General features: G+C 45.1%; 1 protein-coding gene across 1 annotated transcript in view; it reads left to right on the forward strand.

The window, feature by feature from the left end:
* The window catches only part of CASZ1 (castor zinc finger 1), a gene marked incomplete at its 5' end in the record, with an annotated part of 40,595 nt that extends 21,173 nt beyond the window's left edge, over window positions 1-19,422 (forward strand). Inside the window, 8 exons of the mRNA XM_009702013.1 lie at window positions 1-119; window positions 3,568-3,690; window positions 5,076-5,411; window positions 7,149-7,347; window positions 7,884-8,055; window positions 10,934-11,082; window positions 12,822-13,056; window positions 18,179-19,422. The exon at window positions 1-119 is cut by the window's left edge and continues 57 nt beyond it. Coding sequence (XP_009700315.1) covers window positions 1-119; window positions 3,568-3,690; window positions 5,076-5,411; window positions 7,149-7,347; window positions 7,884-8,055; window positions 10,934-11,082; window positions 12,822-13,056; window positions 18,179-19,422 — 2,577 coding nt within the window. The remainder of the gene's footprint in view (window positions 120-3,567; window positions 3,691-5,075; window positions 5,412-7,148; window positions 7,348-7,883; window positions 8,056-10,933; window positions 11,083-12,821; window positions 13,057-18,178) is intronic.
* Between the last annotated feature and the right edge of the window lie 2,430 nt (window positions 19,423-21,852).

Raw genomic sequence — 21,852 nt, forward strand, 5'->3', positions numbered from 1 at the left:
AAGACAGAAGGAGATGGCAGCCAGGCTGGGGCTGGAGAGCCAACGCAGTACTTGGGCAAGGCAGTGAAGGCGCTTGTCCAGGAGAAGCTCTCTGAGCCATGGAAGATGTACCTGCGCCGGTAAGGAGAGCATGGAACTGGGAAAAGAGGAAAGAGAAAATTACTTCCTCTGCAAAGTGTCTGGCTCATTAGTTCACACCTGAATGCAGAGTTCTGTCAAATTTAAAGGCCTCATTCTGTGATATGCTGATCACCTTCTGGAGTGCGTTTAGTTCTCAGTCCTGGCTAGCTGCAGTAGGTGTTAATGTCCTATAAGAAATACCTGTCCACATAGAATTATTTTGCAAAGGGATCGTGAGAACCAACTATGAGCACAGATCTTCACATAGTACTGTTAGCCTAGACTGCATCTTAGGCTCCTCTTGATGTCCCCAGTCTGCAAGCCCAGGGGACCCACTGCAGCTTGCTCTTAGCACTGAACTTCTGTTGGACCGCGTTTAGTTACTACCCACAGATCACAGAACGCCTTAAAATGCTAGCCTTAAAATATGGCATCTCCTCTGATTATAGAAGTAGGCCAGTGAAACAAAATAAGGATTATAAGGGTATGGGAACTGGGATGGTTTCTGCTGGTTTTATTGTAGACAAGGAGGCTCAAAAGGAAAATGGAACAGATACAAAACTCACCCACACACAGACACACGCACATACATGCCCAGGCAGACACATGCTTTGAGCATACACAGATACACCCAGGCAGACACACAGGGGTTTGTGCTCTGACACAGATAGTTGCCTACAAATGCCTGCGGACACTGTAAATCACAGACTTTAATGGAGAAGACTAGGAAGTCTTCTAGTCCATCTGCCCCTGGCCAGTGTGAGATCCTTCCCTGCGGTCCATTTGCATTTTGTCCAGCCTGTTTGTAATTATGCCAAGCAGTGTGGCTGTTTTCTTGTCTCTGGGAGCATTATTCTACCACCTGAAACGTTTCACTGTCACAATTTTTTTCATGGTATGCTGCCTGAATTTCCCTTTTTGTAATTTTGTTGCACTTCTCCTGGTTATATCTCCTTGAACCACAGCAGATAATTCCTCTCCGCAAATGGAGTTCACCCCCTTCAGATAGTCACAGACTTTTAGCATACCATTTAACTAAGCTTATTTACTTCCTTTAATCTGACTTTGTAAATTAGTCCCTTCAGCCGCTGATCATGTTGTTGCTGTTGTCGTTCCTGCTGTTGCCTGAATGGGTGCAGAATTGGGCTGCCATTCCTGTACCACCACGCTACATATAACAAGCTTTCTGCCCCATATATGCAGCTTACAATTGTGCTACCCTGTTAGCATCTATACTGCATAATGTGTATGTATCATGTTTACCAGCCACTGTTAGGATTGCTTTTAATGTTGCTCTCATGAGTCCCCTATGTATAAAAATATCCACCCACCCCCCAGATGTATTGGCTGTATGTTTCCAAATACGACTTGTGTATTCTCAACCTTCTCCCTTGTCTTGCAAGGCCTCTCGGTGTTGTTTTTCTCCTCTTGCACTGGTGTTGCCAACTCCTCCCAGTTTAGTATCTTCTGTGAATTTCATTAGCGCGCTGTTTCCTCCTTCTCCTAGATTACTAATGAAGATGTTAAATAAGCTCAGGCTTAACCAAAGTCATCCTTGCAGCATTCACAAGATACCTCCTCCCAGCTCGCTCTGTTGCTGTTTATCACTAGCCTTTGTTTACGGTCCTTCAGCCAGTTTTCAATCCACGAGGTAGCATTCACATCCAGGCCAATTTGAATTAATTCTAAGCATATGCGAGACTGTATCAAAATGCTTTACTAAAATCCAAATATATTGCATCCCTTCATCCACTAATTTTGTAATTCTATCAAAAAAAGCAATTAAATTTGTCTGGCAAGATTTATTCTTTATAATCCTGATGCTGTTTATTGCTCATGGTTCCTTTATCCTCTAGATGTTTAATGATTTTCTCCTCCCTCTTAATATTTGTTCCATTACTTTACTGGAAGGAGAAGTTAAGACTAGAGGTATGATAATTGCCAAATACCACTTGTCTTTTTTTTTTCCCTGAAAGAATCAGTACCTGGATTTTTAAATTTTTTTTGCCAATTTCCTAGTACCTCCCTCTTTTCTGAGGCTTAAAAAATAGCAAATAGTAATGAAATCCGTTTGTGAGTTAATTTCCATTGCACTTCAGGACATACATCATCCAGACTGGCTGATTTGTGCATATTTATATTTTCCAACCAGTCCCTTTATCTGCTCTTCTAGAAGGTCTTCATTTTATCCCTAATTGTCTGCTTTGTCTTTACTTTTCCTATCCAAAGCAAATTTTCTAAGGCAGCCATTTTTGACTCATCACCTCCCATTTTTATTGGACCTTCTTTCTAAGTACAATGCCTCTTGTCCCTGACAAAACAACCCCTTTAGCTTCCAGTCACTTGGTTTCTTCTCTCTTACCACACGTTTACTTTCCTTCATCTTCTCCCTGCAACCCTTAACTGACAGCATGTACTCTATATCCACTGACCTTCCTTCTCCATTACAAGTTTTTTATTTCTTTTTCCTTTACCCTGACATTGTTAAGAGGTCCCTCCTGGGACTACACAGGCTGCTGTTTGTTTCTTGCTTTCCTGCTCATCACAGCAATTGTAGTTTGTTGTATCTTAATTATGCAAGATTCCCCTGCTAAGTTTCAAATCCTTCCTGCCAGTGTTTTTTACTTGACTTCTAGATTCCCTGTGATTCTGGAGTTTTCCTGAAATCACATGTATTTGTGCCACTCCTGTTAAGTCCGGAGAATCTCAGCAGTGGATGAGCAGTGAAACCATGCTTAGTTGGTTCTGCCGCCTTGACCATTTCCTCCAAGATGACAAGAGGCTTATCTTAGATGATGGCTTTTGCTCTGGTTTTTGCACTGCAGCATTGTTTCTTCTGTACTTCAGGGATTGTGCTTTTCAGTATTTATGCATACTAGGCTGTAATTGCTATATAGGCGATACTTTGTCTCTCCCATCTATGTGATACCCTGTTGTTTCAAGGCAAGGGGTGGGTGGATTCTGGATCTAGATTCCCTTGAACCACCCTTGTTTCTTCCTTTTTGCTACTCCCAGTAAAGTGAAAATGAAAAAAAAAAAAAAAACCAACCTGTAATGTTTTAGCAGTGTCCTCTTGGTCTGGATTGCCTTTAATTTACTAACCTTTGATTGTCCCTCAGAGCCTTGGCTTTTGTACACCGATGCTCAAGAACCCTAATGATTTTCATCTTTTGTTTCAGAGTAATTCTATGTTTTGCTCCCACTAAAAGTGAATGGGAGTTTCTCGGTCAGGTTCAATTGGAGAGAAATTAGGTTCTTGTTCTGCATGTTCAGATCTGTATAACAGGCAATAATCAAGCAACAATGCCAGCAGTGCTGTTTGTGCAGCAGGGACAGTGACGTTAGAAAACAGAATGGTAGTAGAGTTGAAAACCAAAATATCTCTGTTCCAATGCTGCTTCTCTTCTGGGGCCTTCCTTAAGATGCCTGCTTCTCTGCTTTGGCCAGGTTTGGTACCAAGGATTTCTGCGACGCGCAGTGCGACTTTCTCCATAAGGTGCACTTCCATTGTGTCGTGGAGGAGTGCGGTGCCCTCTTCAGCACCCTGGATGGAGCCATCAAGCATGCCAAGTAAGTAGGAGAGCGCGAGTCTTGGGAAACCTTGAGAAAACGACTACAGGCACACTGCAGGACGAGAGAGAGACCTTGCTCAGTAACTCGATTCAGGAGCAGGAACGTGGGCAGTCCTGAGGGCAGCAATCTGGGCATCTGCATGCTTCCTGTGTAAATGTGCTTAGCTAAAATTTTTGCAGAACACTATGTCCTCTTTAATTTTGATTCACAATAAATGTGCTCCACTTGTGAAAAAGTGTTGGTAAGGCTGAGAGTTGGACATTTGTGTTTTTCCATAGCCTATTTGACAGACCATGTGTTCAAGGAGACCCACATTTCTCACAGCACGCAAATACAGCATACAAAGAAATAAGGAAATATGGGAGAGGATCCTGTAAACCCAACCATTGTCACTGGTTGCAGACTTTTTGTGGAGTAGACAGCTCCCCATCACTACAGTGTAGAAAGTGTTTTATTGTTCTTTGTCTTGTCATGACAAATCTCTTTTAACAAGTTTTTCCTAGCCCTTAGTTTATATGGTTCTGTTTAAGAGGCTCACATCATGTGGATAAGGATCTTGAAATGAAGCCGTCAAACTGTCCAGCCCAACAGCAACCTCCTCCTCACCTTGCCGTGTTCTTACGTTGTAAACCCTTTGCAATTTCACATCATTTTGGAAAGCAGCAGACAGCCCAGAGTTTGGTAGCCAGAACTGTAGGTTAGATAATATGATCTATATTACAGAGGCATTACAGCATGCTCAGAACTCTGGATGACTCTTGGGTGAAGAATGAGTTTAAGATACGCTCCTGCTGTTACAGTGAGGGTACTAGCAGAGGAAGGGTGGGATGCTGGAAATTTTCCCCATTGCAAATTTCTATAGAGCATAATCTGCAGTTCAAAACCATGCCAAGTTCCTTTTAAAGGCAATGAAAGATTTGCCCAAGTAAAGAATGAATAAGGCCTTCAGCAGCTGGCCACATGGCTGATTCTGAAGGGGCTTAAAGGGAAGGAGATGTTGCAAATTGTAAAACAGATCTGTTAGCACAGTTGGTCTCTCGTTTTGGGTTTTTCCCTGTGGTTCACTACAACAACCTACTGGCTTCTCACAACAGCCATGGGAAGCTGCCCTCGTAGGCCTTGCTGACTGCAGCGATTCTTGCGTCTCTCTGATTTCAACATGGTTTTGCACCTTTCTGTCTCCGCCCTTCTTAATGAATTCCCTTCTCTTCACAGACAGTCTAGGAGGCCTCTAAATCTTTCCACAAAGTTTGCAGAGCCCCTTTTAGGATTTAACCTCGGCTAATTTGTTTGCAGACTCCTGCCACGTTCTTGTTGATGTTTAATCAAGTTCTATGCAATGGACAAAAATTTACGTCTGAATTACCCTGTCTTTTTTGCAGTTTTCACTTCCGAACTGAGGGTGGAACTGTGAAAAGTAACTCTGAGTCTCCCTTCTCAACTACTACTGAGAATAAGGCTTCACTGGCCCCATCATCACCATCTGCTACTTCTGTCACCATGGCAAGCGCTCCTGCCCTCGACGTGCCCACTCCAAGTCCAGCTACTGTGCCCTCTGCCCCCACACTGCTAGCTTGGAAGCAGCTGGCTTCAACTATACCCCAGATGCCTCAGATCCCAGCATCAGTGCCTAACCTGGCAACTTCACCCTTGGCAACAACTTCCCTGGAGAACGCCAAGCCTCAGGTCAAACCCGGATTTCTCCAGTTCCAGGAGAAGTAAGTTGTAGATGCTGCTTGCCTCCTTATGTCCTGTCCAGCCTTGCAATCCCCTCTTTACCGCTCCTCAGAGCTGTAGTACTACATCTATATTCACCCACAGAAAGATCTGTCTAGAAAGTACTCTGGGCTTTATCTCACAGAAAATTTACTCTATAAAGTCTAAAAAATACCTTCAATTATCCTAGGAAAAAAACAGGATTTTCAAGTACATCTGGGAGCACTTTCACGTATGAGTTTAGAGGAGAAATAAACTTGCTGACGTATCACTGAAGCCTTTTTTATACCTCCTGAGAGGTGTACAGAAATACATGCGTCTTTCCAGTATTTTTGACGCTGAAGGCTATAGAGGAAGCATAGCACCTTTAAATTTTCAGCATGATGCCTGACTAGCCACCTCCAGATCTTGCTGGAAGTCTGAGACTTACCATGAGTTTCTGTAGTCGAGCAAAAATGAGAGGGCAGCTGAGTGCTCAGTTGTGCAAAGAAGAAGTGTTACTGCAGCAGAGTACACAGAGCTAAGTAGGAGTAGATGTTTACAGATGGCTAAAAAGGAAGCTTGCTGGATTTCTCCTGGATTTGTCCCCAGTAAGCTCTGTGGCCTTTTGCTAGGAATGCCATCTGTAACTCTGTATAATACAGCTGCTTTTTTTTTTTTTTTTTTTTTTTCCCCATTGAAGACTGGGGGTCAGACAGTGGAGGGGGCACAAGTGCTGGGACTCTGCCTTACCAGGAGTGGGTCTCCCAGCAGCTTAAGCAATAGGGAGCATTCTCTGTCGCTTCAGATTTGATTTGTCAAAGTCTTGCTGTCGTGGCTGAACTTCTGTTCATTACATTACAAGTGTAATGAGTTTCAAATTTTGTGCCTCTGGTTTTGTAGTGTTAGTTTACAAAGTAATTCACAAGGGAGGTGTCTGGCAGAAGGTAACATACCTTGCTGAACTTTTAAAACATTAAAGAAGTTTCACAGTGTTGCTGTGATATTTCTGTTACGTACGTAGACAGAAAGAGGCACAGAAGTTAGGAGGTTTACAGGAGGACACAGGAGTGCAGGATCAGGTTAGGTAGGCATTACAGCTTAGTTATTCAGGCTGCTGGAGTATCAGTCTCTGGGTCGTGTATTGACAGTCATTTGTTTGCTTTCAAAGAAGTGCATTAATTCCGTTTCACGTATCTGAGCAGGTATTGTTGGGTACAGTGCTTGGGATCCAAGAGATCAATGTTCAGCCACCTCCGATCTGACCTCTGTTTGTGCAGCCAGAAATCTGTGGAATGGGTGGGGAGAGTAAGGTACCAAAACCATTTAGCTGATTAAAAAGGCCACTGCTGATTTTATCTAATCAGGGGAAACCCTGGCATCTTGCAGTGTGCATGGCCAAGAGTTTCATTTCAGTTACACAAAATTGAGATGGGAGAAACTATCTGAATCCACTGAGGTAAGTACAGGCAGAAGGGGAGAATCAGAGCTTTAAATTGGAAGTGTGGCCCTCAAAGACTACAGAACCCACCATGCACTGCTGCATTTTAATAATCTTAATCAAGAAAGTGCACTAGCTTGGTGGAATTGCAGTAGCCTTGCCAGCATCAATTTTACTAAAGAGGAAGGTGGCTATGGGAAATCTGTAGGCCATGTTTGGAACAGAGGCTTCATCTGGGCTCCCCTTGAATTAAATTTTGGCAAAGAAACAAATGTGTGAAATGAGTGAAGGTGATGATTGGGTTTTGGATGTATTCCAGTGATCCCTGCCTGGCAACGGACTGCAAGTACGCCAACAAATTCCACTTCCACTGTCTCTTTGGGAACTGCAAGTATGTGTGCAAAACCTCTGGGAAAGCAGAATCCCACTGCCTGGACCACATCAACCCCAACAATAATTTGGTGAATGTGCGAGACCAGTTTGCTTACTATTCGCTGCAGTGTCTCTGTCCGAACCAGGTAAGAGCAATTCAACAGCAGTGTCCTAGGCAGAGTATGTGTGCGGGAGAAGAAGAATGAGAAAGAGCAAGTAGACTACCCAATAGGTAGTGAGGCTCGCTCATTCCTGGTCCAACTACAGAACCATGGAAGGGTCTTAATTATGTGGTCTAGCAAAATGTTTGGTTTCCATCAAATTGAAAATCACAGTGCTTTTATGTTTCTTTGACTTGGGTGAAGTGGACAAGGCGACTAGAATGATCTGAGACACATGATGAAATAACATAAAAATCTGTGATGAATACCAGGGAAAGCCACGAGTTAGGTTTGGGCTATTTCAATGTAGAATAGTGCAATACAGAATACATGACAGCAATACAAAGTACACGGCAGGGAACAAGGCTGCATCGCAGTTTGTGGAAGATAAAATGGATGTGACCTAGAGTATCGGTTCAGGCCGCTCTCTCGTGTCTCAGGGACAGCATTAGTAGCAGGCAGATGAGAGTGCAATTGTTTTAGCTATGCTTAAAGCAACCGGCATGTTTGCTCCTCTCCAGCACTGTGAATTCAGGATGCGAGGGCATTACCACTGTCTTCGTCCTGGCTGCTACTTCGTGACTAACATCACCACCAAGCTGCCCTGGCACGTGAAAAAACATGAGAAGGCAGAGCGAAGGGCAGCCAATGGCTTCAAGTATTTTACCAAGCGAGAAGAGTGTGGCAGACTAGGTGAGTTTTCTTCTCTTTTCCCCCAGCACCTTTCTCATGTGGTCTGTCCCATGCCCAGGCTAAGAATGCCATGAGTCAGAGCCTGCGAGTTATGCTTAAGATGTATTCGGTCATTAAATCACTAAACAAGAAATGGAACAAAACAGAGAGCAGTTCCTGATGTGCCTGAGTTGAAGCATGTTTTCCCAAATAGACCCAAGTTAAATGCATAGAAACTGTAATATAGAGGATTCTATATGTATATTTGTCTGGAGCTACAGCTTCCCCTTTATTTGTCCTTTTAATCTAATTAATTGTCAAGGCCTTTTTTTAATTTTGTTTGTTTGTTTGGGTTTTTTTGTACTTGGTAGTCTTTTGGGCCTGCTGCTTGTGTTGGGTGGAGTTTAAGGGTGCTTGTAGGAGTGGAAAAAAGCACAGGGGAAGCGCCTGTCCTGATGAGTGCCTACTGTGAAAGTCTCCCTGTATCAAGGAAGTTGCTGCTTTGCCTGATTCCAGGCAGCTTCAAATGAAACTTACTTTTTTTTTTTTCTAGCCGTTGTCAGTGCGGTGTATTGAAAGCCAAAGGGTAAATAACCGGAGACAGAGGTATGGAGAAGAGCATTCAATAAGCTTACTCCCTTCTTCTCCGAAACCATTCTCCACAGCCAGGCAGGGAATAGCGCGCTGTGTCTTTGTGCCAGCCTCCCACCAGAGCACAGCCCAAGGAAACACCCGAGATGCGGCCCAGCCTCAGACTGGCTTGCCCGATTGCCAAAACTATTAGCAGCTCTGCAGTGGTTATTAAATTTAAGTGCCTCTAGTGTAAAGCTGGTAAAAGAAACGCACAACAACAGAAAGTAGAATGCCTTCCCGGGGAGGTATCTAGAGCTCTGAAGTGGGGGGAATCCCTAACGATAGCTCCAGCAGAGCTCTGCCCTGAACTGCCTGGGATTCACTTAACCCTTCTCGTTGTGGTTTGGCTTAACAGTGTCACACCCCCAGTCTTCCCCGTCACTCCTGGTTGGAACAAAGGCTGAAACAAAACAGGGTGCAGAATAACGCTCCCGGGTGCTGTTCTCTCACACTGCAGGGCAACAGCCACAATAACCAGAACCAAACTTTTCTTTTCAGCTTTGAATACGTCAAGAATTTATACCCAAATGGTAGCTTGTTTGTGGTAACCAGGGTAATCAGTGTCAACATGCCACAGCCAGTACTTACCTAGGTTTCATTTACACATGTCAGTAGATTCAGCAGTTGCTGTTATTTACTCAACTTTAGGTGTTTCAGGTGATAGCAGGGGCTAGACAAAGGAGGACAATGATATATGACACCCAGGCTGCATGGATGCCCTAGCAACAGGCGAGCCTTCACCTGCCCTTTGCTGATACTGTTTCGGTCCCGCCAGCACTGTTTGTTCTCCATCCCAAAGAACAGCACAACGAGATGGGGAGGGCAAACGAGGTGGGGCTGTGGGGGAGTGCGATACCTAAACAAACATAAACTTGGCATGCACATAAAACGCTATCTGTGAGCTAAAGATGGGCTGGGTGATTCAGGAGCTGTTTGGCAGCGAGGCATCTACAGACTGTGCATGTGTCAGCAGTGTTATTTTGGGAGTGATGGGGTACATGCATCCAGCAGTATGTACATATGCCTATAGGCTGGGCTTGCCGTGCAGTAAACATACATTTAGCCAACACTCTGCATTTGCCTATGTAGATACAGGGAGCATGATGGGATGGTGTAGCTGTGTAGGTGTATATGGTTAAACCAACATGGAAATGCACGTCTACTTCTCTGTACATCTCTATGCATTTTACATTGCATATCTATATATATATATATATATCAGGTGCAGAAAGCACTGGCCTGCTTTAAGGGCTGTGAATGTTTCTGAACAAACACACACGATTTTTATTTTTTTTACATATATATTTGTGCATGTATAAATAGATACATGCACGTATGGGTGGGGAGAGAGAGAGATGAAGAATACATATGTATGTAAGTAAAGGTGGATGGGTGTAGATAGATAATAGCTAGATGAATAAAACTGAGCCTGTCTGTTGGTCTGTACCTCTACGTATATAAAGGTATGGCCAAGGGATGATGGAGAACAGATAGAACCTGATTAGTGACATAGCTGTGTTTTAACTATAACAAGCCATTATGTATCAGCTATAGAACGTAGCTGTTTAGGATTATCTGTTAATGAGATACACAAACTCCCAGCATGCATGGCATTATCCACGAGGAACAAAATGTGTCAAGTGCTGTATGCCAGAACCCATATAAATTGCTTGTTGTTTAGTGGCTGCCCCTGTTACACAAGAAATTTGGAGTAGCAGTAAACACTTCCTAGCTCATTTCTATCTGACCAGTGAGCATATACTGGCCAGGGCTAGAGCTTTCAAGCGACTGCTTTTCTGAGAACACAGGTAAAGGAAAAAAAGATAAGAACTTTTCATTTCTAATCTAATTATGAGTATGTATTTTTGATTGTAAATTCTTTGATACAGGTAAATGTCTTGCTTTTGTTCTCTTTGTAAAGGAAAAGGCTCTAGCTAAGACTGGAGAGCATTAGGCACTACTAGATATAATGGTAATGTTCCTTTCTTTGTAACAAAACAAAGAGGGATGGGAGTAGTCTGCAGCTCAGGCTGACTTCTTAAATCTATGTGCACTGTAATCCTCTCTTGCAGTTGCTCAGCAGGCAAAAGATCGTGTATTTTTTCATTCAGGACTGTTCCTGAAGAGCCCATGACCATTGATAATCTTCAATCCACCATTAATCCACATAGCAGCAGCCTTGTCCCGCCTCCCAGTCATCTTCCCTACAGTCCCTTTCCCTCTTGGTACCTTTCACGTACTACATACAATGGTTTTCTGTCTATAGGTTGCAAATACAACCAGGTGAACAGCCACTTCCACTGCATTCGAGAGGGCTGCCAGTTTTCCTTCCTGCTCAAGCACCAAATGACATCCCACGCCAGAAAGCACATGAGAAGGATGCTGGGGAAGAACTTTGATCGTGTTCCTACTCAGGTGACTCGCTGGTTATTTAAGTTGTAGATCCGCATGTAGTCTTGGTCCCTTTGGTTGCTTGCTGCAGAACTGCTTTAGTGCCAAGACACTTGTACCCAGACTCTAAAGGATATGTGTCTGCATTGGGGGATGCAACTGGGATCTGCAAGTTCACGCGAGGTAGCTTTACCTGGTTGGATTTCTACAATATGAGGAAAGATGAAGAAGCATAGACATCAAAGCCTTACTTAGTGTAAACAGCTTTTCCTTATGAATTACGGAGGAAAAAAAAAATTGAGAAGGGTAACACTAAAGTAAGAGTCAGTTTGGAGTGCTCCTTGTCCTCTCTCAGGAAGTAGCAGTGTGATGCAGTTGCTGCTTTTCTAACAAACACGTAACTGAGAGCAACTGGCAGATTGGGTTTATGTGCTTCATGAATGAATCGAAGAGTTTCAACTGCAGCACTGAGCTGCTGCTCAGAATAGCAGCAGTCCTGCAACCTGCTGCTTCTTGTTCTTAGTTGCTTTAACTTCCATTGACTTGGGAGATGAAACAAGCTAGCTTTATTTAAATGCCTGTGACTGATCTGACCCTAAGGACATCTTCTGGTATATGGAAAACAAAAGGGGCCATCTGTAGAAGCAAAATGGGAACCCCCTTTCATTCCACAACACAGGAATGAGAAGTCCCTATTAGTTATTAAGTCCTGTCACTCAGTCATTTGTTACGTCTACTGCTGTTGGATTTAATGAGTTCACAGATGCCAAGGAACTGGTGTGACTGTTGTGGTAGCTTTTGTTCTTAAAATGAAAATCTTAGGTACAAGAATCAAACGTAGGACAGATTTAACAAACAGATTTGTCTTCACTACTCTCCTAGTACCTGCTGAGACCAGCCCTAAGAACTCTGGTGCATGCTGGGCAGAAAATCCTGGTTTTGACCTCCATCTCCTTTCACTGGCAATCCTGTGCCACTTCAGCAGTGGAGAAGTAGCAGTTGTGGCCTGAGCAATCCTGGGAGCATACAGTGCTAGTCTTACTCTATTGCTGTGCTTAGCCCATGGAGCAGTCCCAGCAAATAACAAAACAAGGCTGCATTCACAAATCAGGGCATGTGGCAAAGCTAACCAGATTGCTATACTGCCACTGCCTTTCTGCATTTACATGTACCTCCTCCAGCTTTTCCCATGCCTTAGTGCCCCGCAGGCACTTGGTGGTGTGTTCGGATGTACTTTGCTTCTGGGTACCTACCCATGTAGCTATCCAGAGGAGACCATGCCATGCCAGGCCACAACAGCGGCATGAGAACACAGCATAGACGTACGTCACTGGTTTCAGGCTGTGGTCCCCTGTTGCAGTGTCTCAGCATGCAGGCGCGAGGACAGTCACATCAGTAGACATACTGCCAGACTCTAAAAGCAGCAGGACCTACAAGTAAGGTAGTAATGCCAAGATGAACCCTTCCTGGTTTTGAATGCATCAGAATCCACACACCAGGATATTGGTGCCAAGATTAACACTTCCAGCCTCTGAGCACATCACAATTCACATACCAGGATACATGTGCCAAGTTTAATGCTCTGAGCTCCCAGTGAAGGAAGATTCATGCTTGTAGCCACGGTGCCATGGGTTCCACTCAGGAGTGTGTTCCAGCTATCCCTCATGAACTGTGACAGAGAGAAATACATGTGCAGACAGATGGTTTTGGTCTTGGTGTCTTGCTTTTGGTGTGAAAGTCCCCGTCCTGTTTTCTTGCTGCAGGTTATTGGCCACACTCCAAGAAATGAAAATCTCCCCCAGGTTGGCAGCATGGCACCCAGCCCAGCCTCATCAGGAACCCCAGCTTCCTTTCAGGGACCCCCAAGCATGATGGACACTGAAACAGATGAGTACATGGATTACACTGGCTGTAGCCCTGGGGGTATCTCCTCTGAATCTTCCAATATGGACCGCAGCTGCTCCAGCACTCCAGTGGGCAATGAAAGTACATCAGCAGGTAAGAGAGAAAGGGGAGTGGTGGTGGGGTGAAATGGATCATCAGTTGCCTGCTCTCTTGAGAGATAAACTCATGAAGAGAGGCCAAAGGACAACTGCACCTTAAAATGTAAACTGTACCAGCTTCACAATAGTGCCTCGTACTAACCTAGCTCCCTCCATCATTTGTGAGAAGAGATCCATCAAAACATGGACCTCAAGCACCCATGAACTAAGAGTGTATTGTTTTTCTCCCCTGAAGAGAGGTTTTTCTCCTGTGTCTTGGAGTTGGATCTATTTTAATAGAAATATAAAAAAAAGAAAAACAAAAAACAAAAAACTTTGGGCCTCTTCTGTACTTGGCATTTCCCCTGGTTATCTTTTTGTATTTCCTTGTGCAGCATCTGAAGTCAGGCACTTTCCTAAACTGTTGAGGTACAGAAAGACTGTACAGTAGCAAATATATACACAGGGGAAAAAAACCTACCACATCTTCAGAAAGCAGCATATGAAAGCAGCTCACAGAGCTCCCTTCCTCATGCAAAAACTCTTGTTCCACTTTGTGCAGTGCTGCACAAGGAGACCTCCATCATCCCCTCTTTTTGGAAGTAAGTTTCTGCCATTGTTTCCTGTTTGCCAGGATAATGTGTAGCCATCTCCCGCTGCCCTTTATTACAGGGTTATCTTTTCAGTAGTCAGAGATCTTTTATGAATTCTGTTATCATCTAGTGGTGATCCAGGGATCTCTTAGCTGTCCTTCCCAGGGTTAAGCGTTACATTCTAAATAGGCTGCCTCACTGAGTTTGCTTTGATTTCGTACACATTTTCCTACTTCTCTTTCCCACACGTTAGATGAAGGTTATCATACGGCACATCTAACCATATGTTGTATGAATGCTGCTGGGGCATGACAGTGGTTGCCCTATGACATTAAAGCTGCTCCAAAGAGTTCTGGTGGGACAGTGGTTCCTGGCACTCTCTCCTTTGTCAGTACTCCGTCTGGCCTAAGTCACACTTCCTAGAAAATGGCCCCCTCAGCGCTATCCAGGTAGCGAGCAACTCCACCCGCCCAAAGTGTAAGACCAGCCTTACACCTATTGGTTGGTACATGCTGGCACCATACAGATCAACAATGACCAAACAAGCAGGAATTTCTGCGTGAAAGCCCGTGGCTCTTTACCCATGCCACTAAAGCCACCTCACCTTCTGCAGAGACAACCCTCCTCTTCCTGATGCTGTCAGTTCCTTACCTTCTGTTTCTTCTCTGTTACAGTTCTGTTTCATACATTTGTGAATGTATTTTCCATTTTCGTCATATTGCTTCTGCTCTTGGGTTCTCATTTCAGTTCTTTTGTTTTTTTGTTTTGTTTTGGTTTTTTTGTTTTGGTTTTGTTCTTTTGTTTTTTTTTTTCCTTTTTTTTTCTGCTTTTTTTCTCTCCACATTCTCCAGGCTGCCTGGTTCCTTCTACTGCTACTGCTGCTGCCGATGATGCTACCCACAATGCACCACAACCTCAACCACCATCTCTGCCTCCATCTTTCTCACAAGCCCTGCTTAGGTCTCCCCTTCCCACCCTCCCCTATCTTTTCTCTCCGTCTTGTCTCTCGTACTCTCTGCTCAGTGCCACTCTTGGATCCAGCAGAGGCATTGTCATGCCTGCCGCCAGCACCGCTGGGTTTTCGCCCATCATTGCCACTCCAACTCCAGTAAAAAGTGACGTTCCCTTAGTTCAAGATGCAGCAGGTAACACTTCTTTGCTTTCTCTCTTAGTGTCCTGTGCCCATCTCCTTCCCCGCTCACCCTGCCCACCTTTTTTCTCTGCACCTTTGGATCAGTAAAAAAGCACACATCACACTGGGTCTTACTTAACTTTATCAAAGGGCCCGTCCGCGCCTACTCCTTTTGTCTGCTGACACAGTAACCACAGCTAAGAAGGTAACCAAAACCAGGCAAATCGAGAGACATTTGGATACCTGAGAGCAATTTCCACCAATTCTAAGCTATGAGAAAAATCTAACAAAATCCGTAGTTAAAATGCACTTTCAGCCTCTTGATAACAGCAGGGTGGCCACAAAGCAAACTTTGCTCATGGAGCATTAATGGGACTTGGAATTCTTGTTTAGATCTTCCAGGCCACCCAGCTCAGTGCCTACCATAGTCTGCTCCACACATCTCAGCAGGTAAATGTCTGACAAGGTACTCAGTTCCTGTACTTTTATCAATCTTGTAAGCTTCACTGCTTCCTATTCATTATACGAAGCCATAAAATTCAGGGCTGCTTTCCCCAGCACAAGTAACACAGTGAAGTACAGTCAGTGTCACTATGATGACATCATCAGACAGCTCAGGCTGTTTCTCACACTCACTGTTATTTATATCTGCTCTTAACAGCTGCAGAAAATACATCTAGATTTTTAGTTCTAAGCTGCCATGTTTCCCATGTGTGACTAAGAACAGAGATGTCTCAGACTGGGGATTCTCATTCCAGCTGGGAATGTTTTTTAGGGTGTGTCTCAGTTTTGGCTTCTTTTCCCAACTCCCAGCTCTCTTCTAGTTAATTAAGGGCATATTTGTGTTTAAGGTTCACACTTACGAGGATTCTGGCAGCCTACAAATGTCCCAGCTATTCTTCCTGCCAGTTTTAGTAATGCACAAATCCAAGGTAAATGGTTGGGAGTATGGCGGGAGGACCAGCTCCGCTTGGAAGTCCACGGGTTTTTCTCATGGGACTTGGCAGGAGAAGGATCCTTGCCCTGTCCGGAGGAGTGTGTTCCAATGAACAAAATTCACAAGAAACTACATTTTTTTTGCTGCCTTTTTTTTTAAACTGATTTGCATGCAACCTGAAACATCTTAACCTTGTGCTGTGCTTTCCTCTAATGATACATTTTTAAGTTTCTTTTCTTTTTACCTTTGTATAATTTTGTGAATGTTTATTATTAGTAGTTGAAAAGGCAAGCTTATGGCATGCACTTACCATTGAGATTTGCTTGGGATTACATCTCTTGAGGCTTGTAATCTTCAGTTGGGTGCTAGTGACTGAAGGTTGTCCAGTGGCTAAAGGAGGAGAGTGTCCCAGGTTATCATTTCTCTTTTTCATGCCCTTGCCCTGAAACTTTGCCTGTATGAGAAAACAGAATTGATTTAACTAAAGTTTTAAGCACATGTGTTTGAAGTGTTCTAAAAGCTGGGCAGATACATTGACTTTAAAACAGGTGAAATGTTAATTCTACTTACTTCCCAGATTTCCCATCCAGAGTCTTTCCCCTAAGATGGTTTATCCCATATTCCTATCTGAAGGCAGACAAGATGAGCGTTCATACTAATGATAAAAGACTTGATGGTTTGGCGGTAATTTTTTTCAAAAGGAGGAGTTGATCTGGATAGCAATGGTTTGTCCAGGCAATAGTGCACTTACACTAGTCACCCGGAAGTCGAGGACTAGATTTTACAATACCAGATGTTTAGGGGGGGAGCAGAGAGTTAATTGTTGCAGATTCCATAGCTAAGAGCTTGCTAATTTAAAATCTACAGTGACAGAAAGTTATTCTTTCACTGGTAGCTCGTTAAATTAGCCTTAACGTGCAGTTTCCACCAGCTACATGTCACTAAGATAGTCTCGCCATGGATGCCCCAAGCTGGCGTCCTTATTTGCAGTCTGAGCAAAAGTGCCACGTCACGAATGGGAGTGGAAAAACCTTTTGTTCTTTGCTTGTCCTGCAATCTGTATAGCCCAGCCATCCGAACAGTGCGTGAGATCAGGTTGCTGCTACCATTGCCATTGACCTGTATCTTTCAGTATGGTGCCACTTTAACTTTTGGAGGCTTCCTTCAGTGATCGCCACCTTCTTTTAAAGGGTTGTCACTGGAAGGGCCAGATATTGCAAAAATAGCATTCATCACTTTTAATACCTGCTTATCAGCCAGAAAAAAAAAAAATAATTCTGCAACAGTCAAACAGATGACTGTTTCTTCAGTCTCCTAGACAAGGATGTAAGCTGCTCTGGATTCTCAGGCCCCAGGCACTGCACGTCACAAATCATGCCTCTTTTTAAGAGGATGGCAGTTTCAGCATGAAGAGAGGCAAAAAAAAAAAAAAAAAAAGTATGTTTTAGTTGCGAGCTATAATTTCCAATTACACTCACAATTCTGCACCTGGTGAGAAATTCTTGCCTCCAACCTTGTCTGTGCTGCATGTTGATACTGGAGATTGTGGTTCGATTCTGGAAATAGCAAACAGAGAAGGAAAAAAAGTTAATAGATATAATGAGGTCAAGTCCTTGATGTCAGCTTGATCCTAGGGGACGTGAGCACTAGCCAGTTATGCTGGCCCCGTGAATGAAAGTGGAAGATAGATGAGGGCTCTTTATTTACTAGGGGCATCATGTGATTTTTGAGACCCAAGGGAAAGCTGTAGAACTGGTATTTTCTCTGAGAGTCCACTGGCTAGCAATGATGAGAATTAGCCCCATTGAACATCTGTCCATCTGTCTTTCTAAGTGCACTCATCGTAATATGTAGGCTCATTACAGTGAGGGATGTTGCAGTCTCCTGGCCAAAGTCCATCCTATTTCTATAAATTCCCCCCCTTGCAGTTTTAATCACGCATGGGATCTTCCTTCGCTTCCTGCCTGTCCTTGGCAATTGTAGTGGATTACAAGAGCCTGGGTAGGGGAAGGCAGTATCCCTGTACCAGTTTTCAGCATTCTTAAACTGTTTTACCACTTCAGCCCCAGTGAACTACAGTAACACACCTCAAGCCCTTGCATTGGAACAAGCCAGCTCCTCTGTATTAAAGTCCGATTTGAGGAAAATAGGGCTAGAGATTAACTAAGCAGCAGGAGAAACTGTGAGAGCAGCAAAACAGAGAAGCAACAGTTAGCATTTGGACAATATCAGGTATATCGGAGCAGCAACTGGAGGCGAGGTGGGATATGCTGAAAATTGAGGAAGCGATGGCCAGCAGGCATCAGCCAGCCCACGATCCCAGAGTTCAGGCTTACGTAGAGCTTGAGGGATGAGCTGCTGGGTGGGAACAGTCACAGCATTGTGTCTTGGCAAATACAAAGCTTGCCAGGATGGCTAGCAGACAAAGAGAGACCTGGCTGTCAGCAACACCGCTCTTTGCTTTTTTTCTCCTCAGGGAATACCATCACTATGCCAACTGCCTCGGGGGCCAAAAAGCGTTTCTGGATTATTGAGGACATGTCCCCGTTTGGCAAGCGCCGCAAGACCGCGTCCTCACGGAAGATGCTGGATGAAGGGATGATGCTGGAGGGATTTCGGCGCTATGACCTCTACGAGGACTGCAAGGACTCCAGCTGCCAATTCTCTCTCAAGGTTACCCACTACCACTGCACGCGGGAGAATTGCGGCTACAAGTTCTGTGGCCGTACCCACATGTATAAGCACGCCCAGCATCATGATCGCGTTGACAACCTGGTATTGGATGATTTCAAACGCTTCAAGTCTTCACTGAGTTGCAACTTCCCAGACTGTCAGTTCTCTGGCAATAGCACACACTTCCACTGTCTGCGTTGTGCCTTCCGCTGCACCGACAGCACTAAGGTGACAGCCCACCGTAAGCACCACGGCAAGCAGGACGTCATCAGTGCTGCCGGCTTCTGCCAGTTCAGCTCAAGCGTGGACTGCGAGGTGCCTGACTGCAAGTACAAACTCAAGTGCTCCCACTTCCACTGCACCTACCCTGGCTGCAAACACACAGTGGTGGGCATGTCACAGATGGACTCGCACAAGCGCAAACACGAGAAGCAGGAGCGAGGGGAGCTTCCTGCCATCTCTCCCGGCCCTGAGGGCCTTGCCCACTCCGCTCTCGAGTATGACATCCAGAACTCTTCCATCAACCTGGACAGTTCCCTCAACCTCAGCACTGACAACAACAGCTCCCTCTTCTTCCTGCAGAATGCGGCTGGTGTGGGCCTCAATGATTCCCTGGACCTCAGCAAGAAGCAGTCAGAAGTCACTGAAGGTCCGTCACCGAGCAGAGCTGGGACCGCACCTCAGGAGAGGGGGGCGGTGGCATCTGGCTCTGGTGATGTGGAGGACGAGGATGACTCTTCCCAAGAGGATGAAGAGGATGATGAGGAGGAAATGAATGAAGAAGAGGAGGATGATGAAGAGGAGGATGATGATGATGACGATGAGGAGGATGATGAAGAAGAAGACCTGAACACAGATTCTGAAGAATCGCTGCCTGACCCTGAGGGCCTGGCCACTAAAGAAGATAGAGAACCAGAGGAGGCTGCTTCTTCCACAGACCACGGCGATGCTTCCAGGCCGCAGGGCGAGCCAGCCCTTACTCCAGCCCCAGCTCCTGCTCCAGCTGCCGCCCCAGCCTCTACCATCGCTCCAGCAGCTTCTCCTTAATCTTAGAGACAACAGTGGCAGTGGTTTGGTTTTGCTCTTAAACAGAATTACTAAGAGGACCCCATATGAGGCAAGAACAAAGATTGGGATGGCAAGTGGAAAACAAACTCCGTGCCACACACACGAGAGAGAGAGAGGAAGGAAGGAAACCCATGCTCCTCCGCAGGCCCCATAAGAGAGACAGGTTCGCAGCAGGACTGGTGCTGCACCACTTCATTCTGCAGATCACAGAACATGGGGGCAGGATGCAGCAAAAAAAAAAAAAAATACCCTTTTATACGGACACGAACCTTGAGGGTACCAGCTGCTTTTCCTTGCTCCCTGCATGGTGCGTGGGGCCTGTGCCCATCTGGGGACCCTTTGTTATGGGTGGGGCTCTATCCCCCCGTTTTTCTTTCTGGGTTTTATTTTTCCATGTTTTCAGTTGTACGATATTAATAATAATCTCCACTTCTTGGAGGGGGGTGGGTGGGAACAACAGGTAATGAATTTTAGAAATATATATTTGTGTGTGTGTCTCTCTATATATAATGTACACACACACACACATATATAAAATCCAAGGAATTGGTGTCACAAAGACAACTAGCTCAGCTTTTGCCAGTGGGAAGGAGGGGGCGAGGGGTGCGTGCGCGCTCTCTCTCTCTCCCCCCCCCACCCCTCCCCCTTTCCTTCTCCAGCATTAAATGAATGGCATCAGACAGCAAGGGTGGGAGTGGGTATTTATTGTCACATAAATGAGGACGCATTAATGAATGAGCAGGGGTGGGAATAGGACACTCCTCTGTTCTTCCAGATCCTTTTTACTATTAATGATAATAATTTTGAATGCTATTTATATTGTAAAACTTTCTCAGTCTACACTTTCTCTGTAGGACACCTCTCCTCATCCCTGCCGTTCTGCCTGTAGGGATTTAGCTGAAGTAACTTGGGAAGAACACAGCGGGCAGTTACGAGGTCTGTCACACTGGAGGACTGGGGTTAAAGCTCCCGTCCAGTTCCATCTCATCCCACCCCCCAGGTGCTTCCTCTCTGTTGAGGGTGAGGCGTTTTTGTGGTGCTTCAGTATCCCCATCTCAGGAGGCTGTGAGCTGACCCGCTGTCCCACGGTGCTCACCGAGGAGCATCCTAGCCATTAAAGCAGCCTTGGAAATACTACTTGCTCTCTGACCCAAGCAGGCGTACCATGACAGGTCTGTCCCTGGTCCCCAGGCCCTCGTCCCCAGCCTTTCGCTGCACGGACTGATACAGATCCCTGGTGACTTCAGGGAGAGGGTGAAGGCACCACTGAAGAGGGAGGAGAAGGCAGGCAAACGTGCAGGATCTCACCGAGGGGTGTCCTGCGCAGACTCTTTTGCTCAGCACTGGGGTGGGGAGGGGGACAACACTGTTTGGCAGCACCTCTGTAGCTACTGGCCCAGTCACATGGTTTTTTTACAGCTACAAAACACGAGGCTGCTGCAACCTACGCAGCGCAGAGAACTTGGAGATGGGGGGAGATGGCAGCTGAGGCCAGGATGTAGTCCAGCTAAGAATTAATGCATTTCTGGGTCCATGCTGGTAAGTAGGGCTGATTGATAGCCTGGGCGCTGCATAAGCAAATGCAGCGAGACTGTGTTGAGACCTGCCACCTCCAGAAGCTTGGGCTTTCCCCTGGTTGCAGGCTCTTCCTTGCTCTCTTTTTCCTAGCCCGGCCTGGGAACACACACTACAGGATACTGTCCCCGACTCAGTAGCTGTTTGACCCCAAATCCTCACCTGAGTCTGAGAGCGAGCTTGTCTACATACACCTGGGCTACAGAAGGACTAGCTGTATGAATTAATTCTGATAATAGTTATTTCAGTGCCAGTTTGTAAGTATACCAGCCTAGCAAAAGGTTCGTTGTGTCTGAAGTTTGTCCCTTTTTTAAAAAATAAACCTAATTATTTTTTCTCTAACATCATGCAGGCACCCCTTTCCCCCCCCCCTCAACTCCCAGAGCACTTCAGCTCCAAGGGATCCCCATAATTTGTTTTCACCCTGAACAGATAAAGGCCTCAAGAAGTTTAGGCTGCTTTTTTTTTTTTTTTTATTTCCCTAAGGAACTGGTGCAGATCAGGTCTGATTTATAAACAAGCAGCTCAGCTGTGTAAATGTGGGGACAGAATGTTCAGATAATGTTTCAAAAGGAAAGGCAAAAAAAAAAAAAGTTGTACAGTATTTTTCCTGTAAAGGTTATTACTATATATAGAACAAAAGAGAACCCACCAATGCCAGGGGGATGGGGGGGGTCACCTGCCTTCTGGATAGCCCTTAGATATGGTTAATTGTGTGCAATTTTTTTTTTTCCTCTTTTTTTTCCTTTTTTTCCCCCCCTCCTTCAATGTAGTGTTTGTTTGTAGGGGGGGGGCAGGGAAGGGGGGGGCCTTAATTCTATGGGTTTGGGCTGT

Source organism: Cariama cristata, unplaced genomic scaffold (genome assembly GCF_000690535.1).
Source record: "Cariama cristata isolate BGI_N322 unplaced genomic scaffold, ASM69053v1 scaffold11696, whole genome shotgun sequence".
Classification (NCBI taxonomy): Eukaryota; Metazoa; Chordata; class Aves; order Cariamiformes; family Cariamidae; genus Cariama; species Cariama cristata.